We start from the raw sequence: 25,113 nt of genomic DNA on the forward strand, positions 1-25,113 counted from the left end.
GATGCTTTTACTTCTTGCAATGATTTATGTTTAGACTCACCCTTGTGCAACCAAGTTTGTGTTGAGAAAGTTGTTGTAGATACATGCACACAAGAGATTGCAATGGAGAATAAGCAACTCAAGCAAGAAGTGGCTCGCCTTACTAAGGACTTGACTCAAGTAATAGGCAAAATGGAGCAAGCCCAACTTCATCAAGATAACACCATCAAGGGAGTGAAGAAGCTTGATGAAGGACAAACTATGGTTTGCTACGTATGCCACAAGGAAGGCCACAAGTCCTATGAGTACAAGGTGAAGAATGGGGGAGGAGCTAAGAAGAAAGAGAAAAACAAAAAGGAAAAAAGCAAGCTCTCCAACACCTATACCAACAAGGTGGACAAAAAGGCCTCCACACCTTATCTCTTGAAGAAGAAGAAAAATGACAAGGTGGTGGCCATCAAGGTGAACAAGCAAGCCAACAATGGGGCCAAACACATTTGGGTGCCAAAGGAGATCATTTCCAACATGAAGAGCACCAAGAAGGTTTAGATCTCGAAAGAGAAGTGAGAAGTCCATTTGGACTTCGGAGAATTTTGAGACTTGGCAAAGTATGGGTGTATTTCATGGGGTGCATTATTATGGACAAGGTAATTACCAAGTGGGTTAGTGAATACTATGGACCCAAATTCTTCTTCCCATGTTAGGTAACTAGATTTAATTTCTTGCAATCTCAATTAGCATCTAGTTCCTTTTCATGCCTAGGTTTGTATTTGCATGCTTAAATATTTTGTCTTGCATACACTAGGTATATGTTATCGTAGGCTTGCTTAGTTTCACTCTTAACCCTTGAAGCAAACCTACATGGTTTAAATTGTTTAGGAGCACAGCACATAGCTTGTTTTACAATTGTTCATCTAATATGTGCCAAAGTCCAAATTGTAGATAATTTCTTCCGAATATTACTTTCAAAAATAATTCTCACATTCCATACTTATGTGCATAAATTTAGGGGGGAGGTACTCTACAAGTTGGATGCCTTGAGACTAACACCTTTTCAAGCTTATCATGTGTGTAGTAGTCTCATTGCAAGGAAAATAGAGTCCTCGGAGTTAAGCATCATACTTCAAATATCCATCACCTATTACAAGTGGTAGAAATCAAATTGGTTTCCACATGTGGTATTTCTAAACCGATATCATCATGTTGATTTTACTTTTGTATTTATATGCTTTCTCCATGCATTATATAGATTAAACTCCCTTGAGCATTAATTTTGCCAATTATGCATAAACTACATTCTTCATCATAAGTATGCATATATTTAGGGGGAACTTAGTCTATGGAATGTGAGAGACAAATTTTGTGACCTATTCCACTCCACATACAAAGGATCACAAAGTTTGACCCTCCCTTGTGCTACTAATATCTTCCTTTTTGGTGTTTGATTCCAAAGGGGGAGAATTTATAGGACCAAAAGCAAGCCCGGTCATAATAATTTACAAGTGGTAATAGTCCGAGAAAGGGAGGATAGTGGATTATGGAGTTAGGGGGAGGCTTAAATCCATAATGCCACATGGGAACATTTACAAGGGCAAGATAAGTTTCCAAAGATGTTTACATGTGGTATCTTTTAGCTTTACAATTGGTATCTTTTAGTATCATATAACCTTGCCATTTACTTTGCATCCTAGCAAGTAAATAGTTTTTAAAATTCCCAAATTTTTATTATTTGTTTGTTTTGGTCATGTTATCATCGATTACCAAAAAGGGGGAGATCGTAAGGAAAATGGACCCCAGGCTCATTTACTTTGGATTTTGGTGTTTGATGACCAACACAACCAAATTGGACTAATGAATTTGCATGTAATTGTTTTGTAGTTCAATAGGTTGCAAGACGTGACTTGGACGAAGGCGACATGATGATCCCATGATCAACACCATAAGCAAGACCCTAGAAGCACAAGAGAAGACTCAAGATATCAAGCAAAGTCCAAGTACGAAGATGGGAACCTAGCTAGACGCAAGATCAAGGAGAAATGAGCTTCACAGAGGTGACCGGACGCGGTCCTTATAGCGACCAGATGCGTTCGATCAAGATGCTCGGCAGCAGCAGGTGTCAGCAACAGCAACCGGACGCTGAGGATTCAAGTGACCGGACACAATGATGACACTGTTCATTGTCGCGACAATAGCTCAGCACTGACTAGACGCTGGATGGTGATCGACTAGACGCAGGAACTGTAGCGTCCGATCGAGTCCAGAGAGGTTCCAGAGCGGCGCCAGCGCGATCGAACACGTCCGATCGACAGTGACTGGACTCAGCGCCGAGTCTGATCAACGCGCTAGCTTCAATGGTCGGGACGACCAGACGTGTCTGATCAGGACGACAGCAGCATTCGGTCAGTAGTAGAAAGCTGAATTTTGTCCCCAACGACTACTTTCTCAGTGGGACTTATAAATAGACCCCCAACCGACCATTTGAGTAGGGTGCAGCTGTAGAAACATACCAAGGGTGTTAATACACCATTTTAGTGATCTCCACTTACATAGTGCTTAGTGAGTTATTAGGTGATTAGCGTAGGTGCTTTGCAAAGTGCTTAGGTTGATTAGACCACCATTTATACGCTTGCTCTAGGTTTAGGCCTAGTATTCAGTGAGGTTTTGTCACACCTAATTTTAAGGATAAAATTGGATGCATAAAGCTCATGTGTGCCCAGGGATCAGTCACACACATAAGTCGACAAATTATAAAAAGTATCATCACGGTGTATCTTACATCACAGTTAATAATATCACATAGTCTTACACAACACAGCGGAAGATAAAATGTAAACTCTCTCATGGAACTCCATCATAGGGAAGGTCAACTAGTTGACCACAAGCCTAACAATCTCCAGGAAACTCCTCATACCTATTGTCATCTGTTACCCATCCAAGATTTTTATCCAAATATAGAAAGTAAACAAGCGTAAGTACTTCCCATACTTAACAAGATAACATGGGGTTATGAAGCTCAAAAAGGATGGCACCGGTATACTACAGTTAGCACTTTTAGTGAGTCAAGATTTTATTATCAAGTTTAATCAAGTTATGCTTAAGCTCCCATTTAATCCCACATAAGCAGATATCAGAATCATTTGCATCATATTATCATTGTATACCATCATAAATGAACCACAATGAGTAACCAGTTATTCTGTGAGTTTTCCGGGCCGCTCATGACCATGAGCACGGTTGTATAACAGTTTGTAACCCTCAGCAGAGGTGGTGCACATTCACCGTGAGTCATGATTCCCATATGCCCGGGTTAATTACTCCCATGTCACTGCCAAGGTGAGCGGACAGGGTACACTATAAAGCCATTTCATAGGTTTCTCTAACAAGTTAGGGCCGCTAGGTTTCCTCGGCAGGCAGATGTAGGAACCCCCCTTTCCTATGGCACATATCCATCACGGCTATACACATAGGAATAGAGGCAGCCCTATACCCAACGTGGTAAGCCCCTTTTGTGCCATAAAGATAACCTCTAACAAGCTAGAAAAGGGTCCTATTACTGAGCTAAAGTCAAAGCCATATGACTCTCATGGTTGCACTGTCAGTCCTAGCTTTTGCTGACAGTTAAGTCCTTATGGAGGGCCGGGAGCAACATGATCAAAAGTCATTTGCACCTTCGCCCTATGGATCAGTTGTTATAAATCATGTTTTACTTTTAGTTCCATAGAACCATTAACCATTGTATAGATCATGTTCAGTTAGAGCACTAGCAATCTACCCATATGCAATTAACCCATAGGAGTCAAGGAAACATGTCATCAAATAACTAGGAAGTCCTTATGGTTATCAAAGTTAGACACATGCACATGAGTGAATGATTAAAGTGAATAGGACATCAAGGTAGGCCCATGCTATACTTGCCTTGGTTCACAAACTCCTGCTAGTTCTACTGGTCGTCGAAGAACTCTTGATCTCCAACGTTCTCCTCATCGTCTGAACACGACCAACACGGCAACACACAATATTCCAAGAACATTCATGCAAAGCAAACAATCCTATAGTTAGAACAGTACACCAATAGTATAGAAAACAAGATAAAATGTTTATGAAAAGAATCTATGTCTCGCTACGATCACGTCAACGCGAAGTTCACAAAAATCAGAGCTAAAACGCGATAGTTATGAATTAAACGGGGTTTCCTATATCACTTTATTTAATTAAACTTAACCATGAAATTTAAAAGTTGCAAACTTGATTAACAATGATACTAACACGTAGATTATGAACTTACGAAGCTAACGCAATTTGAACAGGTCAATTCAGAGCTAAAACAAAGTTTCTATGAGTAAAACAAATCTAGTGGCATTTCTGTAAATACTGAAAACGTATTTTGGACAAACCGTATACTATACGTCTTCAAAACGAGAAAGCGTACTCTAGAAACAAGCTTTGGACTGCGGGTTAGGACTTAGAAAAACTCAGGGTCTCTTAAGCAAAACTGCCATGGCGAAAGGGTATCGGCTTCTGTGAGCCATTGATCAAACAATGGAGGGCTCGGATTAGAGAGGGGAAGAGAGAGAAAGGGAGGCACCGGCCAGAATAGTAAATCCGGCGGCAAGGCTCCATGGCCGACGGCGAGGTGGTCACCAGCGCGCGGAGAACAAGGCCTACGGGCCACGGTTCGAAGAACCAAGGGCACCAGGAGAAAGAGGGGGAGCAGGGGATCTCGTCCAGGCTGATACGGTGGCCGGAGGACGCTGCTGACACGGGGGTCACCATGGCCGGCGGCGAGAGCACACGGTCTCACATGAAACGGGCTCTAGAAGCCATGAAACGAGAAATAAACAACACGGGGAGAGAGAGGGGAGAACGGCGAAGCTCACAGCGTGGAAAACGGGGTCGATGGCGGCTTAGAGACGGCGGACCACGTGGAGGCAGACGGCGGATCCTGATGCGCACTACAGCGGTTACTGTGGCTTCCTCGGCGCCTGGTGAACACGAAGAAAAGAGCAGGGAGGCAGCAGGGGTGCGCACGGGGGTTTGGCACCCTTTAAATGAGGCCAGGGAGCAGGGCGATGCGCCCACGATGCCAGGAGCGAACGACGGTTGCGGCTTGGACTCATGCGGCGGTTGCAGGTGGAGGGAGACGGCGCTGACACGTGGGCCCAATTCGTCAGTGGCTACAGAGAGGGAAGGGCGCGCGGCAACGGTTGCTGCCCGAGTGGGTCGGCCTAGGAAGGGAAGAGGGGGAGGGTGAGCGGGCCACGGGAATGAAAAAGGCCAATTGGGCTAGAAGTGAGGAAGGGAAAGGGAGGGAAAATATTTCCTTTATCTTTTTCCAAATAAATTTTCCAAATGATTTTCAAATTGAATTTGAATTCAATTCAAACTTTAGTCAATGCAAATCATTACAAAAACAAATGTGCAGCAGCATGAATGCATAAAAAGGTTACTAACCTTATATTTGATTTTATTTTCACAAAAATTATTTCTTTCCTATATTTCAATGCTCACATAATAACATAATTAAATCGAATTTTCTTATTTCAAAAGACTAAAATTTTTTAGTTTTACAATTCTACCCCCTTAAGATGAATCTCATCCTCGAGATTCGGATGATCACTTACTCGAACAGTTGCGAATAAGATTTTCTCAGATCCTCTTCTCTTTCCCAAGTGGCCTCATCCTCTGAATATCGATTCCACTGCACCTTGCACATCTTTATAGTTTGACTTCTTGTAACCCTTTCCGCAGTTTCCAAGATCTTTATCGGATACTCTTCATATGTAAGATCTTCCTTAATAGCAAGTTCTTCTAAAGGAATTTGCTCTTCTAGTACTCTCAAACACTTTTTCAATTGAGAAACATGGAACACATCATGCACACCTGACAAACTTTCAGGCAGTTCCAATTGATAGGCCACTTCTCCACGTCTCTCTATAACCTAGAAAGGTCCAATATACCTCGGTGCTAGCTTACCCTTCATATTGAATCTTCTCACACTTCTCATTGGTGACACCTTCAGGTACACATAATCACCAACTTTGAAAGTCAGCTCTCTTCTGCGAGTATCAGCGTAACTCTTCTGTCGGGACTGAGCCACTCTCAAATTGTCTCTAATCATTCTCACCTGTTCTTCCACGTCTCTAAGGACATCTGGTCCAAACACTTGAGTTTCACCAGTCTGATTCTAGAACAAAGGCGTTCTACATTTACGTCCATACAACGCCTCAAAAGGTGCCATCTTGAGACTCTTCTGGTAACTATTGTTGTACGAGAACTCTGCGTATGGCAGACTCTTATCCCAACTATTACCATACTATAGTGCACAAGCTCTCAATATATCTTCCAAAATTTGGTTGATCCTTTTAGTCTATCCATCAGTTTATGGGTGATAAGCAGAACTGAAATTCAACTTTGTCCCCAAAGATCTATGTACTTTATGCCAGAATTGTGATGTAAACTGAGTGCCTCTATCAGACACAATCTTCTTGGGAACACCATGTAAGCACACTATCCTTTCCATGTACAACTCTGCTAACCTTGCACCTATATAGGTAGTCTTGACTGGTAAAAAATGAGCAACCTTGGTGAGTCGATCCACTATTACCCATATTGAATCATAACCTCTTTGAGTGCGGGCAAACCTACGATAAAATCTACACCAACTTCTTCCCATTTCCATTCAGGAATCTTCATTGGTTGTAACAACCCTGTAGGTCTTTGATGCTCAGCTTTCACCCTTTGACAAGTGTCACACAAAGCCACATACTCTGCCATATCTTGCTTCAAACCATACCACCAATACTTCTCTTTGAGATCCAAATACATCTTGGTACTTTCGGGATGTATGGAATAGGCAGACTCATGTGCCTCTTGCAGAATTACATCATGGATAGCCTTCACTTCAGGTACACATATCCTTTTTCCGAACCAAAGAGTACCATTCTCATCCATCCCGAATCCTAGTGCCTTTCCAAGCACTACATTCTCCGCTATTTCTTTTAGTTTTTCATCCTCCAATTGACCCTTACGTATCTCTTGCTCCAATGTAGGCTCTATCACCAATTCCATTGCATTAGTGACAAAACTCAAGTTGAGATGCTCCATTTCAGCATACAACTCTGCTGACATAAATGTCATCCCAAGTCCATTAGCATAACTCTTCCTACTAAGTGCATTAGCTACGACATTTGCTTTTCCCAGATGATAATGCACTTCCAAATCATAGTCTTTGATCAATTCTAACCAACGACGTTGTCTCAGATTCAGATCTGACTGGGTAAAGATATACTTCAAACTCTTATGATCTGTATAGATATCACTCTTATGCCCAATTAGATAATGTCTCCAGATTTTCAAAGCATGAACCACAGCTGCCAATTCCAAGTCATGAGTAGGGTAATTCAACTCATGCTTCCTCAATTATCTAGATGCATATGCCACCACTCTTCCTTCTTGCATAAGCACACATCCAAGGCCCAAATGGGATGCATCACAATATATAGAGAAGTTCTTGCTTAAGTCGGGCAAAATCAATACTGGAGCTATAGTCAATCTCTTCTTTAGCTCATCAAAGTTTGCCTGGCATTTATCCGACCATACATATTTAGCATTCTTTTCCAACAGAGCTGTCATAGGCTTAGCAAGCTTGGAAAAACCTTCAATGAACCTCCTGTAGTATTCAGCCAATCCCAAAAAGCTATGAATCTCACTTACATTGGTTGGTGGTTTCCAATTCAATACATCTTGTACTTTGTCTGGATCCACTGCTATTTCACCATTGGAGACAACATGACCCAGAAAAGAGACTTCCTTCAACCAAAACTCACACTTGCTCCGCTTAGCGTACAACTTATGTTCTCTAAGCTTTTGCAAGACCAACCTTATATGTTCAGCATGTTCTTCTTTAGTCTTGGAGAATATTAGTATGTCATCAATGAATACCACCAAAAATTTATCAAGAAACTCCATGAACACCTTATTCATCAGATACATAAAGTATGCAGGTGCATTGGTCAATCCAAAAGACATAATGGTATACTCATACAAGCCATACCATGTAGTGAATGTTGTCTTGGGTATGTCTGAGTTTTGAATCTTAAGCTGATGATAACCTGAGCGGAGATCAATCTTGAAGAACACATAGGCTCCTCTCAACTGATCAAACAGGTCATCAATCCTAGGCAAAGGGTATTTATTCTTGATTGTAACCTCATTAAGTGAACGATAATCCACACACATCCGTTGGCTACCATCCTTCTTATCCACAAAGATCATAGGTGCCCCCATGGGGAAGAACTAGGGCATATAAAACCTTTTTCTTGCAACTCTTTTAGTTGTTTCTTAAGCTCTTCTAATTCATTAACCCCCATTCTATATGGACGTTTAGCTATTGGTGCAGTTCTAGATAATAATTCAATAATGAATTCAATGTCACGGTCAGGTGGCATACCTAGCAAGTCATCGGGGAAGACATCCGGGAATTCCTCCATAACACGATCTTGTTTATTGGCATCACCATCCAACTGGTTCACTGTGGCTGTAGGCTGAGCTTGCACTACCACTTCTACACAGATTCTATCTCCATTGAGTGATGTCACAACCACAGATTTCTCTTGACACTAAATCACTGCCCGGTGTTGTTTCATCCAATCCATTCCCAGAATAAGATCAATTCCTGCTATTCTCAACACAATAGGTTTCACTTTGAAGTCTACCCCCTTAAAGAAATGCTAGTTGAGGGACTCCAATAAGAAGCGGGCATACTACCTCCCGGTGAATTTACTAGTATGGGGGTTTTTATGGCACACAAAGGTATGCTATGCATTCTAACAAAAGATTGGGAAATAAAAAATTGCAAAGCACCGGAATCAAAAAGTACTATAGCAGAGATAGAGTTGATGCTAAACGTACCCAACATGACCTCGGGCGTCTCCTGAGCTACATCAAATGACACATAGTTCACCTTCGTAGTATGAAGTGGTCGGGCATTGAACTTCTGATTGTCATTCTGGTTCTGAGGGACTTGCTGGTTCTGCTTCTTTGCACACTGATGAGCATAGTGACCTACTTCTCCACAGCGGTAATATGCGTTGGGGTTATTAGGTGCACCACTCTTCACAGGAGCATTGTTGGGCATTCCCTGGCATGTTGCCGGATTGCCAATCTATTGCGGGGGGCGCTGATTACCAAACTGTTGCTGGTACTGAAGGCATTGCTGGAACTGATTACGCTGAGGATACTGACCATGGTTTCCCTGGTTAGATGGTCCTTGATTCCTCTGCTAAAAACCCTGCTGGGGATAAGCACGTGGGCGGGTGTTGCTTCTAGAAGCTTGCCCTTGAAGCCTCCTCTTCTTGGCTTCCATCTCTTTGTGCTTATCGTCGATCACAATAGCGCGGTTCACCAAGGACTAAAAGTTAGGGTAGGTGTTGGACATCAGCTGGAGCTACAGGCCATCATAAAGTCCTTTGAGGAAACAGTGTTGCTTCTCCTTATCCTCAGCTACATCATTTGGAGCATAACGTGATAGTTGAGCAAACTTGTCACGATACTCCGCCACAGTCATGGATCCTTGCTTAAGGGATCTGAATTCCTCTTGCTTCAATTCCACCAGTCCATCGGGGATATGATATGACCAAAAGTTATCCTTGAATTCCTACCAAGTGATAGCAGGAGCATTGTTGGGGCGTCCATACTGGAAAGAATCCCACCAATCCTGAGCTGCTCCCTGGAGTTGACCAGAAGTATACAACACCTTCTCAAGATCATTGCATTGTGCTATGTTAAGTTGCTTCTCCACAGCACGCAACCATTCATCTGCCTCCATAGGGTCGGAGGCATGGGTGAGCACCAGTGGGCGACCCTTCATAAACTCTCCATGCTTATCTCTGACCTGAACAGGCGGTGGTACTCTTGCAGGTTCGTTATCCAAGCGTTGCATCATGGCTTACATTAACTGCGCTTGCATTCCCATCAATTGTTCCATGGTCATAGGTGGCGGTGGTGGTGGATTTATGAGAGCATAGCATCCACGACCACAGCCTCTGCCTCTTCCTCCTCTTGCGGCCATCTGCTTTCCAACAAATGCGCAAAATTTTAGAGATTTCCAATTTATAGAGAGCTTATAAAGATAAGGAACAATGCTGAAAGTTTTCTGGACAAGATTCAAATACAGCAGTTCAGTAAATCTGTTATAACTCGAGTTTCAGAGATCCAATAGAGGTGTACCAAGAACGATTGGAAATCTTAGGAGATCAGCTACAACTTTTATTTAGATCACTTTTACAGATTCTGAAATACACATGGTCATAAATAGAGCTAAACCGAATCTGTTCTGGGTTCCAGTCTGCGCAGGAACATCAACTTGTGACAGCTAGATCTCACAAACCTGAACAGCTATTGATGTGATTCTAGACACATTTGAAAGATACAGAAGTCTAGTTATCTCCACAAAAAATTCAGAATTTTTGGCAGCCTAGATTTCGAGATACAAGATAAAGAACACAGGCTACTCTAGAAAACAGCACAGCAGAGATAAGATAAAGCAAACCATCTACATTAAGATTTCATCTAAACTTAAGGTTCCAATCTATGGAAGTTGTGGACATGCCCACAAACTTCCAGCAAACAACCAAACTCCAAATCAACCAAGTTCACAAATTAAAACATCTAATCATCAAAGTTCACAAAGCCAGACAAGACTAAACATGAAACACGAACTAACAACGTCATAGCTTTAAAACAAGGCACCTAACATCTATGGGGCAGTGTCAATCATGGTGAATGACCGGCGCTTCTTCTTGTAGATCGGTGGCTGCCCAAGTTGAGCATGTAGTTCATCAACTTGCTTTTGGAGACGTCTCTCGGCCCTCTGTGATGCACGCAGCTCTCCCTTGACCTCTTCATCTACCCCCTGCATGGCATGGACATGTTGCACTGTTGCTTCCAGAGTTGGATCACTTTCTGGTGGTGCCAAGACCAGCTAGTTACCCTCATGATCATTGCGAGGAAGGAACCTAAAACGATCCTCCTTCATGGCCTCAAAACGATGACCATGGTAGTAGATGTTGGTGTCCTGCGCTGCATCTTCCATGCCATCCAATGCATGGGCCCTTCTGGCAGTGGCACGGTGGACAGTCTCCACCTCATGTCCATTCTTTATATCATTCCATGCGGTGACAACCAGCTCTACCTTCCAAAAGGTTGCCTCCAAAGGATGCTGGTACTCTGCACAATGATAGCTGATGGAGGCATGTAGATCGGGGTAGTAGTCATCCAGCACATGGGTGAGGAGGGTGTGGTAGTAGGCCATCTCCGGGGCTGGCTTGAAGTAGTACTTGCACTTCTAGCCTATCTCCTCATCCACCACAGGGACAGCTGGGGATGGCACAGGTGTAGGTGAAGTAGCTGATGACTCCTCGGGTGTAGCTACAGCAGGATAGACAGGTGCATCCGCTGGAGTAGGAGTAGGTGTAGGTGTTAGGGTAGCCATCTCCTCATCATCAGAGATGATCACAATCTCCTTCTCTGCCTGTGGAGAATGTGGGGTGAACAAGGCACAGTAGCCTGCAGTGCTGAGGCGGGCAGTCTTTGGGTTATGAGACATCTATAGATTTAAAGTGAGATAGAATTAGAATCAACAATTTTATATAATAGATTAAGGTATGAAAAGCATAAATGTTTTAGTAAAATAACAAGAATAAGACATTAAGCATGAAACCAGAGGAGCAAAGATGCTAAAACAACCGTTTCTAACTAGGCTTGCGTCCTACAGTCAACACGGCTTTGATACCAATTTGTCACACCCAATTTTAAGGATAAAATTGGATGCATAAAGCTCATGCGTGCCCAGGGATTAGTCATACACATAAGTCGACAAATTATAAAAAGTATCATCACGGTGTATCTTACATCACAGTTAATAATATCACATAGTCTTACACAACACAGCGGAAGATAAAATGTAAACTCTCTTGTGGAACTCCATCACAGGGAAGGTCAACTGGTTGACCACAAGTCTAATAATCCTTAGGAAACTCCTCATACCCGTTGTCATCTGTTACCCATCCTGGATTTTTATCCAAATATAGAAAGTAAACAAGCGTAAGTACTTCCCGTACTTAACAAGATAACATGGGGTTATGAAGCTCAAAAAGGATGACACTGGTTTACTGTAGTTAGCACTTTTAGTGAGTCAAGATTTTATTATCAAGTTTAATCAAGTTATGCTTAAGCTCCCATTTAATCCCACATAAGCAGATATCAGAATCATTTGCATCATATTATCATTGTATACCATCATAAATGAACCACAATGAGTAACTAGTTATTCTGTGAGTTTTCCAGGCCACTCGTGACCGTGAGAACAGCTGTTATAATAGTTTGTAACCCTCTGTAGAGGTGGTGCACATTCACCGCAAGTCATGATTCCCATATGCCCGGGTTAATGACTCCCATGTCACTGCCAAGGTGAGCGGGTAGGGTACACTATGAAGCCATTTCATAGGTTTCTCTAACAAGTTAGGGCCGCTAGGTTTCCTCGCAGGCAGATGTAAGAACCTCCCTTTCCTATGGCACATATCCATCGTGGCTAAACACATAGGAACAGAGGCAGCCCTATACCCAACGTGGCAAGCCCCTTTTGCGCCATAAAGATAACCTCTAACAAGCTAGAAAAGGGTCCTATTACTGAGCTAAAGTCAGAGCCATATGACTCTCACGGTTGCACTGTCAGTCCTAGCTTTTGCCGACAGATAAGTCCTTATGGAGGGCCAGGAGCAACATGATCAAAAGTCATTTGCACCTTCGCCCTATGGATCAGTTGTTATAAATCATGTTTTACTTTTAGTTCCATAAAGCCATTAACCATTGTATAGATCATGTTCAGTTAGAGCACTAGCAATCTACCCATATGCAATTAACCCATAGGAGTCAAGGAAACATGTCATCAAATAACTAGGAAGTCCTTATGGTTATCAAAGTTAGACACATGCACATGAGTGAATGATTAAAGTGAATAGGACATCAAGGTAGGCCCATGCTATACTTGCCTTGGTTCACAAACTCCTGCTGGTCCTGCTGGTCATCGAAGAACTCTTGATCTCCAATGTTCTCCTCACCGTCTGAACACAACCAACACAGCAACACACAACATTCCAGGAACATTCATGCAAAGCAAATAATCCTATAGTTAGAACAGTACACCAACAGTATAGAAAACAAGATAAAATGTTTATGAAAAGAATCTACGTCTCGCTACGATCACGTCAACGCAAAGTTCACGAAAATCAGATCTAAAACGCGAAAGTTATGAATTAAACGGGGTCTCCTATAGCACTTTATTTAATTAAACTTAACCATGAATTTTAAAAGTTGCAAACTTGATTAGCAATGGTACTAACATGTAGATTATGAAATTACGAAGCTAACGCAATTTGAACGGGTCAATTTGGAGCTAAAACGAAGTTTCTATGAGCAAAACAAATCTAGTGGCATTTCTGTAAATACTGAAAATGTATTTTGGACTAAAACCGCATACTTTACGTCTTCAAAACGAGAAAGCGTACTCTAGAAACATGCTTTGGACTGCGGGTTAGGACTTAGAAAAACTCAGGGTCTCTTAAGCAAAACTGCCAGGGCGAAAGGGTATCGGCTTCTGTGAGCCGTTGATCAAACGATGGAGGGCTCGAATTAGAGAGGGGAAGAGAGAGAAAGGGAGGCGCCGGCCAGAACAGTAAATCTAGCGGCAAGGCTCCATGGCCGATGGTGAGGTGGTCACTGGCGCGCGGGGAACAAGGCCTATAGGTCACGGTTCGAAGAACCAAGGGCACCAGGAGAAAGAGGGGGAGCAGGGGATCTCGACTAGGCCGATACGGTGGCCAGAGGACGCTGCTGACGCGGGGGTCACCATGGCCAGCGGCGAGAGCACACGGCCACACGCGAAACGGGCTCTAGAAGCCATGAAACGAGAAATAAACTGCACGGGGAGAGAGAGGGGAGAATGGCGAAGCTCATAGCGGGGAAAAACGAGGTCGACGGCGGCTCGGAGACGACGGACCACGTGGAGGCGGACGGTGGATCCCGATGCGCGCTGCGGCGATTGCTGTGGCATCCTCGGCGCCTGGCGAATGTGAAGAAAAGAGCGGGGAGGCAGCAGGGGTGCGCGCGGTAGTTCAGCACCCTTTAAATGAGGCCGAGGAGCAGGGCGACGCGACCACGACGCCAGGAGTGGACGGCGGTTGCGGCTTGGACTCGCGCGGCGGTTGCGGGTGGAGGGAGACGGCGCTAACGCACGGGCCCGATTCGTCAGCGGCTACGGAGAGGGAAGGGCGCGCGGCAACGGTTGCTGCCCGAGTGGGTCGGCCCAGGAAGGGAAGAGGGGGAAGGCGAGCGGGCCGCGGGAATGAAAAAGGCCAATTGGGCCGGAAGTGAGGAAGGGAAAGGGAGGGAAAATATTTCCTTTATCTTTTTTCTAAATAAATTTTCCAAATGATTTTCAAATTGAATTTGAATTCAATTCAAACTTTAGTCAATGCTAATCATTAAAAAACAAATGTGCAACAGCATGAATGCATAAAAAGGTTACTAACCTTATATTTGATTTTATTTTCACAAAAATTATTTCTTTCCTATATTTCAATGCTCACATAATAACATAATTAAATCGAATTTTCTTATTTCAAAAGACTGAAATTTTTGGGTGTTACAGGTTTGCATACCTCTTATCACTCGGTGCTTGCGCACACCATTGTTGTACATCGGAGGGGCTTGTAGTCTTGTGAGATCACAGCAACCGTGTTTGTGGTGTGGCTGCCACCGTGTACCAAAGGGAATAGGGCCCGCGGTGGTTCAGCCAGAAGCTTGATAGTAAAGACGGCGGGGAGCATCCGGAAGAGGCTTGCCGAAAGGCATGTCAGAGACCCACTTGCGCGTGGGGAAGGTTCGAGGCTATCCACGGAGTTACCCGACCAGGAGCTTGGCCCTTACGAGGAATTCCTTGCGAGGGGCTCCAACGAGGACTAGAGGGAAGCTTGCGCGCTTTTCGATGCCTCGGTAAAAATACCAGAGTCGTCGACGGGAGTTTGCATATCTCTACCTTACTCTTTAGCTTCCGCATTTACATTGTTTGTATAACTCCTTTTGTGGTAGAGATAGCAATACACTAGCAAAACCATTGTTGCACATTTAGATAGATTACTTTCTTGCATATGTTTTGACTATATGAAATAAGATGCCATAGTTTAGAGTTAGACTTTTAAGTTGTCTAATTCACCCTCACTCTTAGTCGTCATGGTCCCTTTCACTGTGAACGATCTTGTAGTGTACCCTGCCACACTCTCTTGGAAGAGGTGATGGCATATGGGAATCACGACTTGTGGGTAAAGTGTACAACCTCTGCAGAGTATAAAACTGGTATATCAGTCGTGCTCATAGACACGAGCGGCTTTGGACCCTTATGGAATGGATGAACACTAATGATTATTGTTATTGCTATACATTATTCTTGTTTACATGATCATGTTGTTATTATGGCTTATCTAAATTGTTGCTACTCAATTGCTAAAATTATGACTCACTAAGAGCTAATCGCAGTAAACCAATGTTAACTTTTTGAGCCTTATGAACCCCATGTTATATTGCTGAGTACGATATGTACGTTGCTTGCTTTACTTTTCTATACTTGGAAAAATCCTGGATGGGTACCAGATTGCTAGAGTCTGGACAAGATAGGCTTGTGATCAACCAGTCAGTTGTTCCCATGGATTTGGAGCTTTCACCTGAGGATTGGAGTGTTTTTCCATTATCTACTATATAAGGTTGTATTTTTTATATTAATAAGTTATATATTAAGCATTGTATATTGATATTACTCCTTATTTGTAGTTATATGTGCTGATTTTGTCCTTGAAAGCAGGTGCTACATTGTATTACCGTTGCCAGAGGGATAGGGGCAAGTAGATGGGACTTGACGACATCTCAATAGGGGTGGGGTTTGGTTGTGCGCAAGATGAGGGTCTGACTTTCATCTAACGAAGCACCTTGGGCATGCCAGCCGACACTGCATTCGAGAAGAATGGAGAGGCAAAAGAGGAGAAGAGGGATCACAAACGTATGGGAAGTTGAGTGAGCGTGAATGCTACTATTGGCAGATCTAGAAAGAGACATTAAGGAGCACGGGCTGAAACTCATAATTTTCTAGCTTAAGCCTCTCATTCCAAGCTTTCATGGCTACAAAATTTGTTGGATAGACTCAAGGGAGCTCCATGCTTCTTATGGCGGTACGGGGCCTCAAGCTCCAACCAGCTCTGGTGCTAGATCGCCTCTTGGGCAGTGTAGTGGTGGTTGTCGGATCAAGGGTTATTGTCGGCAAGTGAGTTAGGAAGGGGATGGAGGTGAACCCATCCTCTATCCATGGTCATAGTTTACGCAAACTCTATTGGGCGACGGGTCACGTGGTCATAGTTTACGCAACCCGGTCGTGCTGGCGACTCGACTGGCAGTGAGCGAGGCGGCGGGGGTGCCGCCGAGCGGATGGTGCTGGGAATCCGGTTGGCCTAGACCGGTGTGGTGGGAGCGACAAGCCAAAGCTTGCCCTTTGACTGGGATTAACGGAGGGCGGGGTGGAGTGACGAGGGTGGTATGGTGGGCTATTCGGCCGGCTATGAGAGAGCCGCTGGCCAGGGGTGTCGGGTGAGGAAGGCGTTGGGACAGGCATGACATGGCGTGGGGAAGACGACAGGGCTGAGCATGAGGAAGATGAGGGGCCGAGGTCGTGCTCTTCCATAGAGCGCGACGGGTAATGCACTCCTATAGTTTACATCTGTCTAAGCAAATTTGAAGCTTTGATTCACACGAGAGGTCACTATTTTTTTAAAAAAATAAAATGATAAATGGGCACACCACAAACATACCTTGTACTTTGAAATGCATCGTCCCTGGTCCCTACGTTGCAAGAGTGTGTATTACTAGATGAGAACTGCCTAAATATCTTGTATTGGATGCAGATGCAGCTGATCCTGATCGTACGTACCTCAAATATTTTGAGAAAGGACAGTGCTTGTTTAGTTCCCAAAAAGTTTCCTAAAAAGTGCTATAGTAGTTATCACATCGAATCTTACGATACGTGCATAGAGCATTAAATATAGATAAAAAAAACTAATTGCATAGTTTGGTTGGAAATTGCGAGACAAACGTTTTCAGCCTAATTAGTCCATAATTGAACACTAATTACTAAATAAAAACAAAAGTACTACAATAGCAAAATTCCCAAAATTCGTGAACTAAACACTGCCTAACAAAAAGGAAAAAGGGACTGAAGCAGCTAGCCTGTCACGGTCACGGACGCTTGTTTTGACTGCCGACGCGTGGGAAAGCAAGCGCATTCGGATGCATGCATGATAGATCGATCTTTGTCTCAAGGGCGTGGAAAAGTCGGGCCCCTTTTCCTTCCTTGGCAGCCAAGATTGTTTTATTTGAGACGTGTCGTTGTTGATTTGATACCTCATTCCTTTAAGTTCCCCAGATATGAATCAGAAAGGTGACAATGATAGAGTCATTTTTTGTGGTCACCAACAAGTATTAAATTGTTGCTGCTGTTGATATTGTCTTGAAGTTGTTGACGCGGAGGTCATATATACTCAGTTAATGGGCTCGTTCGCTTCGCTGAAAAAAAACAAGCTAAAATATTGTTCCAACTGATTTATTGCGAGAGAAAAACATCGTTTCGACTGAAAAAACAAGCTAAAAAGAATGGACTATAAGAGAAACGAACATGGCCAATATATAAAAAGAAAGAACAGAGAAACTTGTCAGTTTCACATGATCGATGTCTCAAGTGCACGCTTGTGCCTTATTATTATATATATACAGAAGAAGAATAAAAGAAGCTATAGCAAGGGGTAGGGCGATGGATATGCTCTAGCACATGATGCATGAATAGTTTCCAGCTTGTGTTATGTTGAGTATATATTGATGAGCTGCAAATCAATTTGGTAAAGACTATTCTACCCACTTTCCCTGACTCCTCTGCAGTCTGCACGGATTGGACGAATTAAAAAAAACAAAAAAACTAGACACACCAGTTTTAGAACTGAACTGACTCAGGTCCGTTCAATAGAAAAACACTTTCATTCCGGTGAGGCCCAAGGTCGATACCTGATTGGGCTTAATCCTCGGACCACATGCGACCATCTCAGCCCATGAATATGGATAGGCCAGGGAATCATCCAGTTCTTCAAAAAATTTTTGAAAAAAAAGAAAGAAAGGCCTTACAGGTGCTCGGGAGAAGAACTGCGCGGCGTAGCGGGCCGGGTTTGGTAGGAGCCTGGAGGTGCTGTTCTGGGCCGTCGAATCTTGTCGGCCCGGTTTTCGCGTTGCTGATCGTACTGGAGCGGCCTGTAGCGGTTCAGGCGAGGGCGGGTTTTGAAAATTTGAATTGCCGCCTCCAAGGACATGTGCGCGCTGCGCAGAGCGCCTGCAGCTCAGGATGAGTTGGCTGGCAAACGCAAAAATGCGTTACGCACAGTGTTTTTAGCTACCAAAACACTCCTTCAACTGGAAGACCGAACCCAGATACCTATTCTGGGTATTCGGCGATTCGGTTGGCAAATCTGCGTCGTCGAAGAGAGACGACGCAAACGTAGTGGTGGGCCCGTAGGAGCCGTCGGGGCAGGGTGCGGCTGGCTCGACTCGACGAGGCGGATCCGCGGCGGAGCGCGGCCAGCGGGGCGAGGCGGGCTCGAGGCGAGGAGCGCCCGGAGCGGCGCGGCGTGGCGAGGCGGATTCGGGTTGGAGTGGAGTGGAGGAGGCGGGCCACCGCGGGAGGAGTTGACGAAGAAGAGAGCGCCAAGGTCTGCCGCCGGGCGCGAGCTCGGGGGAGCCGCCGCCGCAGCAGGGGCAACCCTCGCCCTGCGCCACGCCCGCGCCCTCGCTGTTGCGCTGCCGCGTCGGGGCCCACCCTCGCCCTGCGCCCATGGCCACAACTGGGGCCTGCCCACGCCGGGGGACTCCCACGCCTGGGCCGCCTGCGCAAGGCTACCGGGCCCTGCCTGTGCCGGTGCACCGCCACGCCGAGGGGCGCCCGCGCCAGGGCCCACCTGCGCCTCCCTCTCCCAGACCCAGACCCAGTCCCAGCGCTGCTGGCCGTCTCGTCGTCTTCCTTCCTCCTCCGCTTCCGCCTGTAGATGCTCGGGCGGCATTGATGAAGGTGGGGCCGTCTTCCGCGAGGGCGCCGGCGCCGGTGCATAGATGGGGAGCCGAGGCCGGCAGCCGACACGCCCTCCCTCGAATCGGGATCTAGCAGGTGGCCACGCCCGCCTTGCCTCGGCGGCTCAAGGCCATGCGGACGGCGCCGGAGAGGAGAGCGTCGTTCGGTCAGGTAGAGATCTGGAGGAGCGCGATGGCTGGGCCCTGCCTGCCTGGGGCATCTGGCGCAAGAGGAGGTTCCGCCGACGAGCGCTGGCGAGGTGCTGCTGCCGCCTGGGGAGAGAAGAGAGTGAGGGAGCGTGGAGAGAGAGCACGGATATTTTTTTGCCGGATTTGGGGCTCATCCGTTGGAGAGGTCAAGAATGTAGTGCGTAGCTTTTTTTTTACTGTGCGGTACCTAAACGGTGAAATGGGTATCCGATTTGAGTCACGCTGTTGGAGTCAGTCTAAGCCAGCTGAAAGTACCGTTGACTGATTTATTGTGAGAAAAAAATATTGTTCGTTGATTGAAAAAGTACGGCTTATAAGTCAAGCGAACAGGACAGATCATCCTGGAAGGGGTGAGTAAAATCTGTCCTTAAGGACAAGTGGTCTCCTGCTGTGCCATTGGATTAGGTTAATGAAGACTAAATCAATGCGCTATTAGTTAATCTCTATCAAAGTAAAAGATGAAAGCTACTACAATCTTATCCATCCACCAGAGCTTTACTGACAATTGTGGATTCTAGACTCTATTTCCCTCTTTTCTCTGGAGATGTACGTGGTGCCTTTCCTCCTCCAAAGATAGCTGCAACTCAACCATGCAACCTAGTTCCATTCCAGACTCGATAATAAGCAAGCACTCAACCAAACCTGGTGCGATGATCCATAAATAATATAATAATGCAGCCATGACGTAAATACTACTAGTATTACTAGTCGATCAACCCTCGCACGGGCTAGGATTTTATGAGATATAGCTATTAGTTATTGTTTAATACATATGATGAATAAAGAATTACTTATATTAAATTTATATTTTTGTCTTTGTTTATTTTCTAACATAATAGATACTCATAATCTATATCCAATTATCATTAACTTATTAATACCTTTTTTTGCAAGGGACTGATGTTTAAATTGTTTTCACTCATATTCATATTTTTTCATACAATTAGTATGAAACCTTACCATTTACTACGGTGGTTATTGTTGCATCATGTTCACGAAATCATGAATCTGAATTTTGATCAAATTTTGTTCTTATTGACTCTAAAGATCACTACTACAGGAATCAATTTGCGCAGCGTGGCCAAAATGCGCTCCGTGGCGGGCACCTCTTTTGCCCGCCACGGTTAACCGGTGGCCGGCCAGCGAGACCGGCCACCGGGGCGCCCGCTACGGGAAATTGGTTTACCGCGGCGGGCAACCTTACCTGCCCGCCGCAGGAAATAGTTATTTACCGCGGCGGGCGGTATGAATCGCCCGCCGCGGTTAATACGGTTTACCATGGCGGGCTCTTTAAACTGCCCGCCGCGGTAAAGAGTTGATTTACCGAGGCGGGCGTTTTATGTTACCCGCCACGGTAAAGCCTGTACAAATACAGAGCACAGACCCTCCATCTTCTCCACGGGTCTTCCTCTCTCAAAACTCATGGGGGAGGTTTTGCCCTAAAATTTGAGGAAACTTTTGATTTGAGTTGAAGGGCTTGGATTTGAGGGAGGAGGACATCATAAGAGGTTCATAAAGGCTCTCCCTCTCTCCTTCCATCCTCTCTCTCTATTTCCATCACCTAGAGTTCTCTTTAGATCTAGATCTAGATCTAGATCTAGATCAATTTTAATGGAAAAAATGATGTCATGTATTTCTTTAACTTTAGATTCATCATAGATGCATGCTTCATCTTTCACATCGTCATTTCCTCTCTTTTTCATGATTTTGGACGTAAAAATCATCAATTTCTCCTAATTCTTCTTTATTTAATGTTGATTGTGATGGATAATGTTCGCAGATATGATGGATAGATCGGAATGGATGTACCGGATCGATAGAGTGAATGATCCACGGTACCTCTTTGAATTAAGGAAGTTTATTGCGGTTGGTAAAGCTCACCGTGAGAGACTGAAGCCGATGACAACCATATGTCCATGTTCTCGTTGCAAGAACCTGAAAGCCCACCGAGACAGCGAGGTGCAAACTCATTTGATCATGTATGGTTTCGTCGAGGGCTACACAGTCTAGACATTTCACGGCGAAAGAGTTGGTGCGAGTGGCGGTGCATCTGGAGTGAGCTCTTCGACGCCGACGACGACAGCACCACCGGTGAATAAAGATCCTTCCGCAGCAGCTGCTCCAGCCGACAGTGACAACAGTTGTCGTGATTACATCACGGTGGATGATCTAATGCAAGACATGGTCGACAAAGCCGGCGACGGTGGTGATGGTCAGGATACTGTGAGCCAACCCGAGGATGTGCAGCTTGTTGAAGATCTAGTCAAACACTTCGATGAAGACGACGTTGTGTTGGGTTGCCCAAAGTGGTTGGAGAATTTCAGAGAGTTGAAGCAGGCGGTAGTTGATCCTCTCTATAAGGACGGCGGCGATTGTCCAAAGGAGTGCACGGCGCTCCGTTTTAACCTCCATATGTTGATGTTGAAGGCTCGTCATGGTTGGTCTGACACTAGCTTCAATGAGTTGTTAAGCTACCTTGCCACCACGTACCCAATGGCTAACAAGGTGCCCGCCAATACTTATCGGGCCAAGAAGCTGATCCGGCCAGTGGCGATGAAGCTTAGAAAGTTTGATGCATGCCCTAACCACTGCATCATGTATCGGGGCAATGAGTATGAGAATTTGACGAGTTGTCCGCACTGCGGCTTTAGTCGGTACAAGAAAAATGCTGGTTGTTGCGTGGATGCAGAAGACGAGGGAGGCTTACGGGGTGGTCAGAAGAAGAACAAGAAGGGGGCAAAGAAGAGCAGTGTGGCCAAATAGATCTCAGCTCAGCAGGACGATGAAGAAGAGGGTTACACGCACAGGAAAAATCCAGCACTGTCGGTGTGGTACCTGCCCGTGACCGATCGCCTGCGTGCAATATTCGGGAACCTGGACGATGCCAAGCTCATGTCCTGGCATGCATCAGCTGACCGCCTGAACGACGATGGCAAGCTACGGCACCCATCCGATGGCAAGCAGTGGAAGGATTTCGACGAGGCCTACCCGGAGTTTGGTAAGGAGCCCAGGCATGTTAGGTTCGCGCTAAGTACTGACGGGATGAACCCGTTCGGTGAGCTTAGTAGCTTGCACAGCACTTGGCCCGTCGTGCTCACCATGTACAACCTACCTCCCCATCTATGTCAGAAGCGTAGGTACCTTATGCTGACCATGCTTATCTCCAGACCGAAGCAGCCCGGTAACGATATAGATGTGTTCCTGGAGCCGTTCATGGAGGAAATAAAGATACTATTTGATGTTGGGGTCTAGATGGTGGATGCATCCCGCAAGGAGAAGTTCACACTAAAAGCAATCATCTTTGTCACCATCACCGATTACCCCAGTCTCTTCTCACTATCGGGGCAGATCAAAGGGAAGACCGGCTGCGTAATTTGCATCGACGGGACCTGCTACACTGTCCTTAAGGGATCCAATAAGATGGTGTACATGAGGCATAGACGGTTCCTCACAAAAAATCACAGGTATAGAAGAAGTATTATGAACAAATACTTTGACAATCAGGACGAGCCGTAGCGTGATCAACCGACGTAGACTAGTTGGGGGACAAAGGTGTATGAGATGGTCAAGGACATGGATCAGGTGGAGTTTGGAAAGAAGAAGAAGCCGCCTAAAGAGGGGAGCAAGTAGACAAGGAAGCGAAAGCAGGACCAGACGGAGGAAGTCCCCGCCGCCGTTCCTTTCAAGAAGAAGTCAATTTTCTTCAAGTACCAGTCGTATTGGAAAACACTGAATACACCCCATGCCATCGACTGCATGCACCTGGAGAAAAATGTCTTTGAAAGCACGATTGGTGTCCTGCTGGACATCAAGGGCAAGACAAAGGATGGTATCAAGTCACGGACGGATCTTGTCAATCTGGGCATCAGGCCGGACCTTCACCCGGGACCGCCTCAGAACGGTAAAGTCGATATCCCGGGTGCAGCTTGCAACCTAACGCAAGACGAGAGGACGGCTTTTCTTAAGTTGCTTAGGGGTATCAAGGTGCCGACTGGTTCCTCTTCCAACATCAAGAGCCTGGTCTCCACGAAAGACCTCATAATGACCGGCTACAACTCACACGACTGCCACGTCATGCTGATGATGTTCCTACCAATTGCGATTAGGGCTATCCGTCTAGAGTACGTGAAGATGGTCATCACATGGATGTCATACTTCTTTAATCGCATCACCCAGAAGGTCATTGATAAGGCTGAGCTGCCTGCCCTGAAGGAGTTCATCGCGGAGACCCTTTGCCAGCTCGAGATGTGCTTTCCACCATCTTACTTTGATATTATGCCACACCTAATGATGCATATGGTCGATCAGATCCATCAACTAGGCCCTGTGTACCTACACTAGATGTGGACGTACAAGCGGTTCATGTCCACCCACAACAGATACGTCCATAACCACGCTTACCCGGAGGGCTCTATGATCGAGGCATACACAATGGAGGAGGCCGTGAACTGGTGTATGAGGTACATAAGAGATGGGAGGGTGATTGGGCTGCCTGTCCATCACCACAAAGGCAAAACCTCAGGGATGGGGTGCACAGGCCGAAAAGTGCGCACCGATGTGGCAAACCGAATGGTGCAAGAAGTTCATTACAGCATTCTTCATCAGTTAGTGAGCATGGAGAAATATATTGAAAAGAACCTGGAAGAGATCCGCGCCGCTAATGATGGACAACGCACGGAGGCATGGGTCCAGAACCATCACAAGAGCAATTTCATAGAGTGGCTCAAAGAGCAACACATACCCCTTGAAGGATGCCCTGATGAAGATACGGAGACCGTTAAGAGGCTTGTGTTAGGCCCATCTAGCCAAATCACCACGTGGCAAGGGTATGACGTCCAGGGCTACAGGTTCCACACGAAAGACAAGGACAAGAAGAGCTCGGCATAGAACTGCGGTGTTCGATACGAGGGCGAAGAAGAGTACACGGGCCAGAGGAGGCAATACTATGGGCAAGTCGAAGAAATATGGGAACTTGACTACGGCCAGAACCTACGCATAACCGTCTTCCATTGCCAGTGGGTCAAACCGAATGCGGTTGTAGTGGACAGTTATGGGCTAACCACCGTGGACCTCAAAAGTATCGGCTACAAAGATGACCCGTGGGTACTAGCAACCAATGTCGCACAAGTGGCCTACTATATATATGCAGAGGACCCAAAAAGGCATGTGGTTGTGTCCGGAAAGCAGCGGATTGTGGGAGCTGATGGGGTGCAGAGTCCCGAACAATACAACAACTACGCAGAGCTTGAGCTTTTTACCGATCATCCAAAGAAGATCAAGGCCGTCGAGGACCGATTCAACAAGTCCAGGATGATGCCGTGGGCCTGCCCCGATGGTGAGAAGAGGACGGTGAAAGCACCTGCACCAAAATGATTTATGTATCCCGGAGACATATATATGTAATAATGTAGTGGACTCTATATGTATCCCAGAGACATATATGTAATAATGTATCCCAGAGACTCTATATGTAACAATCCCAGATACTCTATATGCATGCATCAATCTACTACCACTACTCTACTACTACTACAACAATCTACTACTGAATCTACTACTACTACTCAATCTACTACTCTAACTGATGAACTGATGATCTTTACCATGGTAAAACAAACATGCCCAAACATGAGTTGAACAATAATGCTCCTATTTTATTTCCTATCCACACACGAATTTTTTTCCCCAAACATAAATATAAGATTTGAGTATTTAAATATG

The 25,113-nt window shown here is 45.3% G+C and overlaps 1 protein-coding gene across 1 annotated transcript; it reads right to left on the bottom strand.

The window, feature by feature from the left end:
- Positions 1-11,323: 11,323 nt before the first annotated feature.
- On the bottom strand, positions 11,324-19,175 carry LOC136548190 (predicted GPI-anchored protein 58). Its single transcript, XM_066539801.1, has 4 exons — positions 18,617-19,175; positions 18,133-18,209; positions 17,990-18,010; positions 11,324-11,584 (listed from the first exon to the last, which is right to left on the bottom strand). The coding sequence occupies exons 1-4, from the start codon at positions 19,173-19,175 to the stop codon at positions 11,324-11,326; spliced, it is 918 nt and encodes a 305-aa protein (XP_066395898.1).
- Between the last annotated feature and the right edge of the window lie 5,938 nt (positions 19,176-25,113).

The sequence above is a fragment of the Miscanthus floridulus genome, chromosome 4 (assembly GCF_019320115.1).
Source record: "Miscanthus floridulus cultivar M001 chromosome 4, ASM1932011v1, whole genome shotgun sequence".
Lineage (NCBI taxonomy): Eukaryota > Viridiplantae > Streptophyta > Magnoliopsida > Poales > Poaceae > Miscanthus > Miscanthus floridulus.

Coding starts and splice junctions, on each gene's coding strand:
- LOC136548190 (XM_066539801.1), bottom strand. CDS start 19,175: ATGCCGCCCGAGCATCTACAGGCGGAAGCGGAGGAGGAAGGAAGACGA. Junction 18,210..18,616: donor TCCTACGGGCCCACCACTAC/GTTTGCGTCGTC, acceptor AATTTTTTGAAG/AACTGGATGATTCCCTGGCC. Junction 11,585..17,989: donor CTGCAGAGGAGTCAGGGAAA/GTGGGTAGAATA, acceptor TTAAATCTATAG/ATGTCTCATAACCCAAAGAC.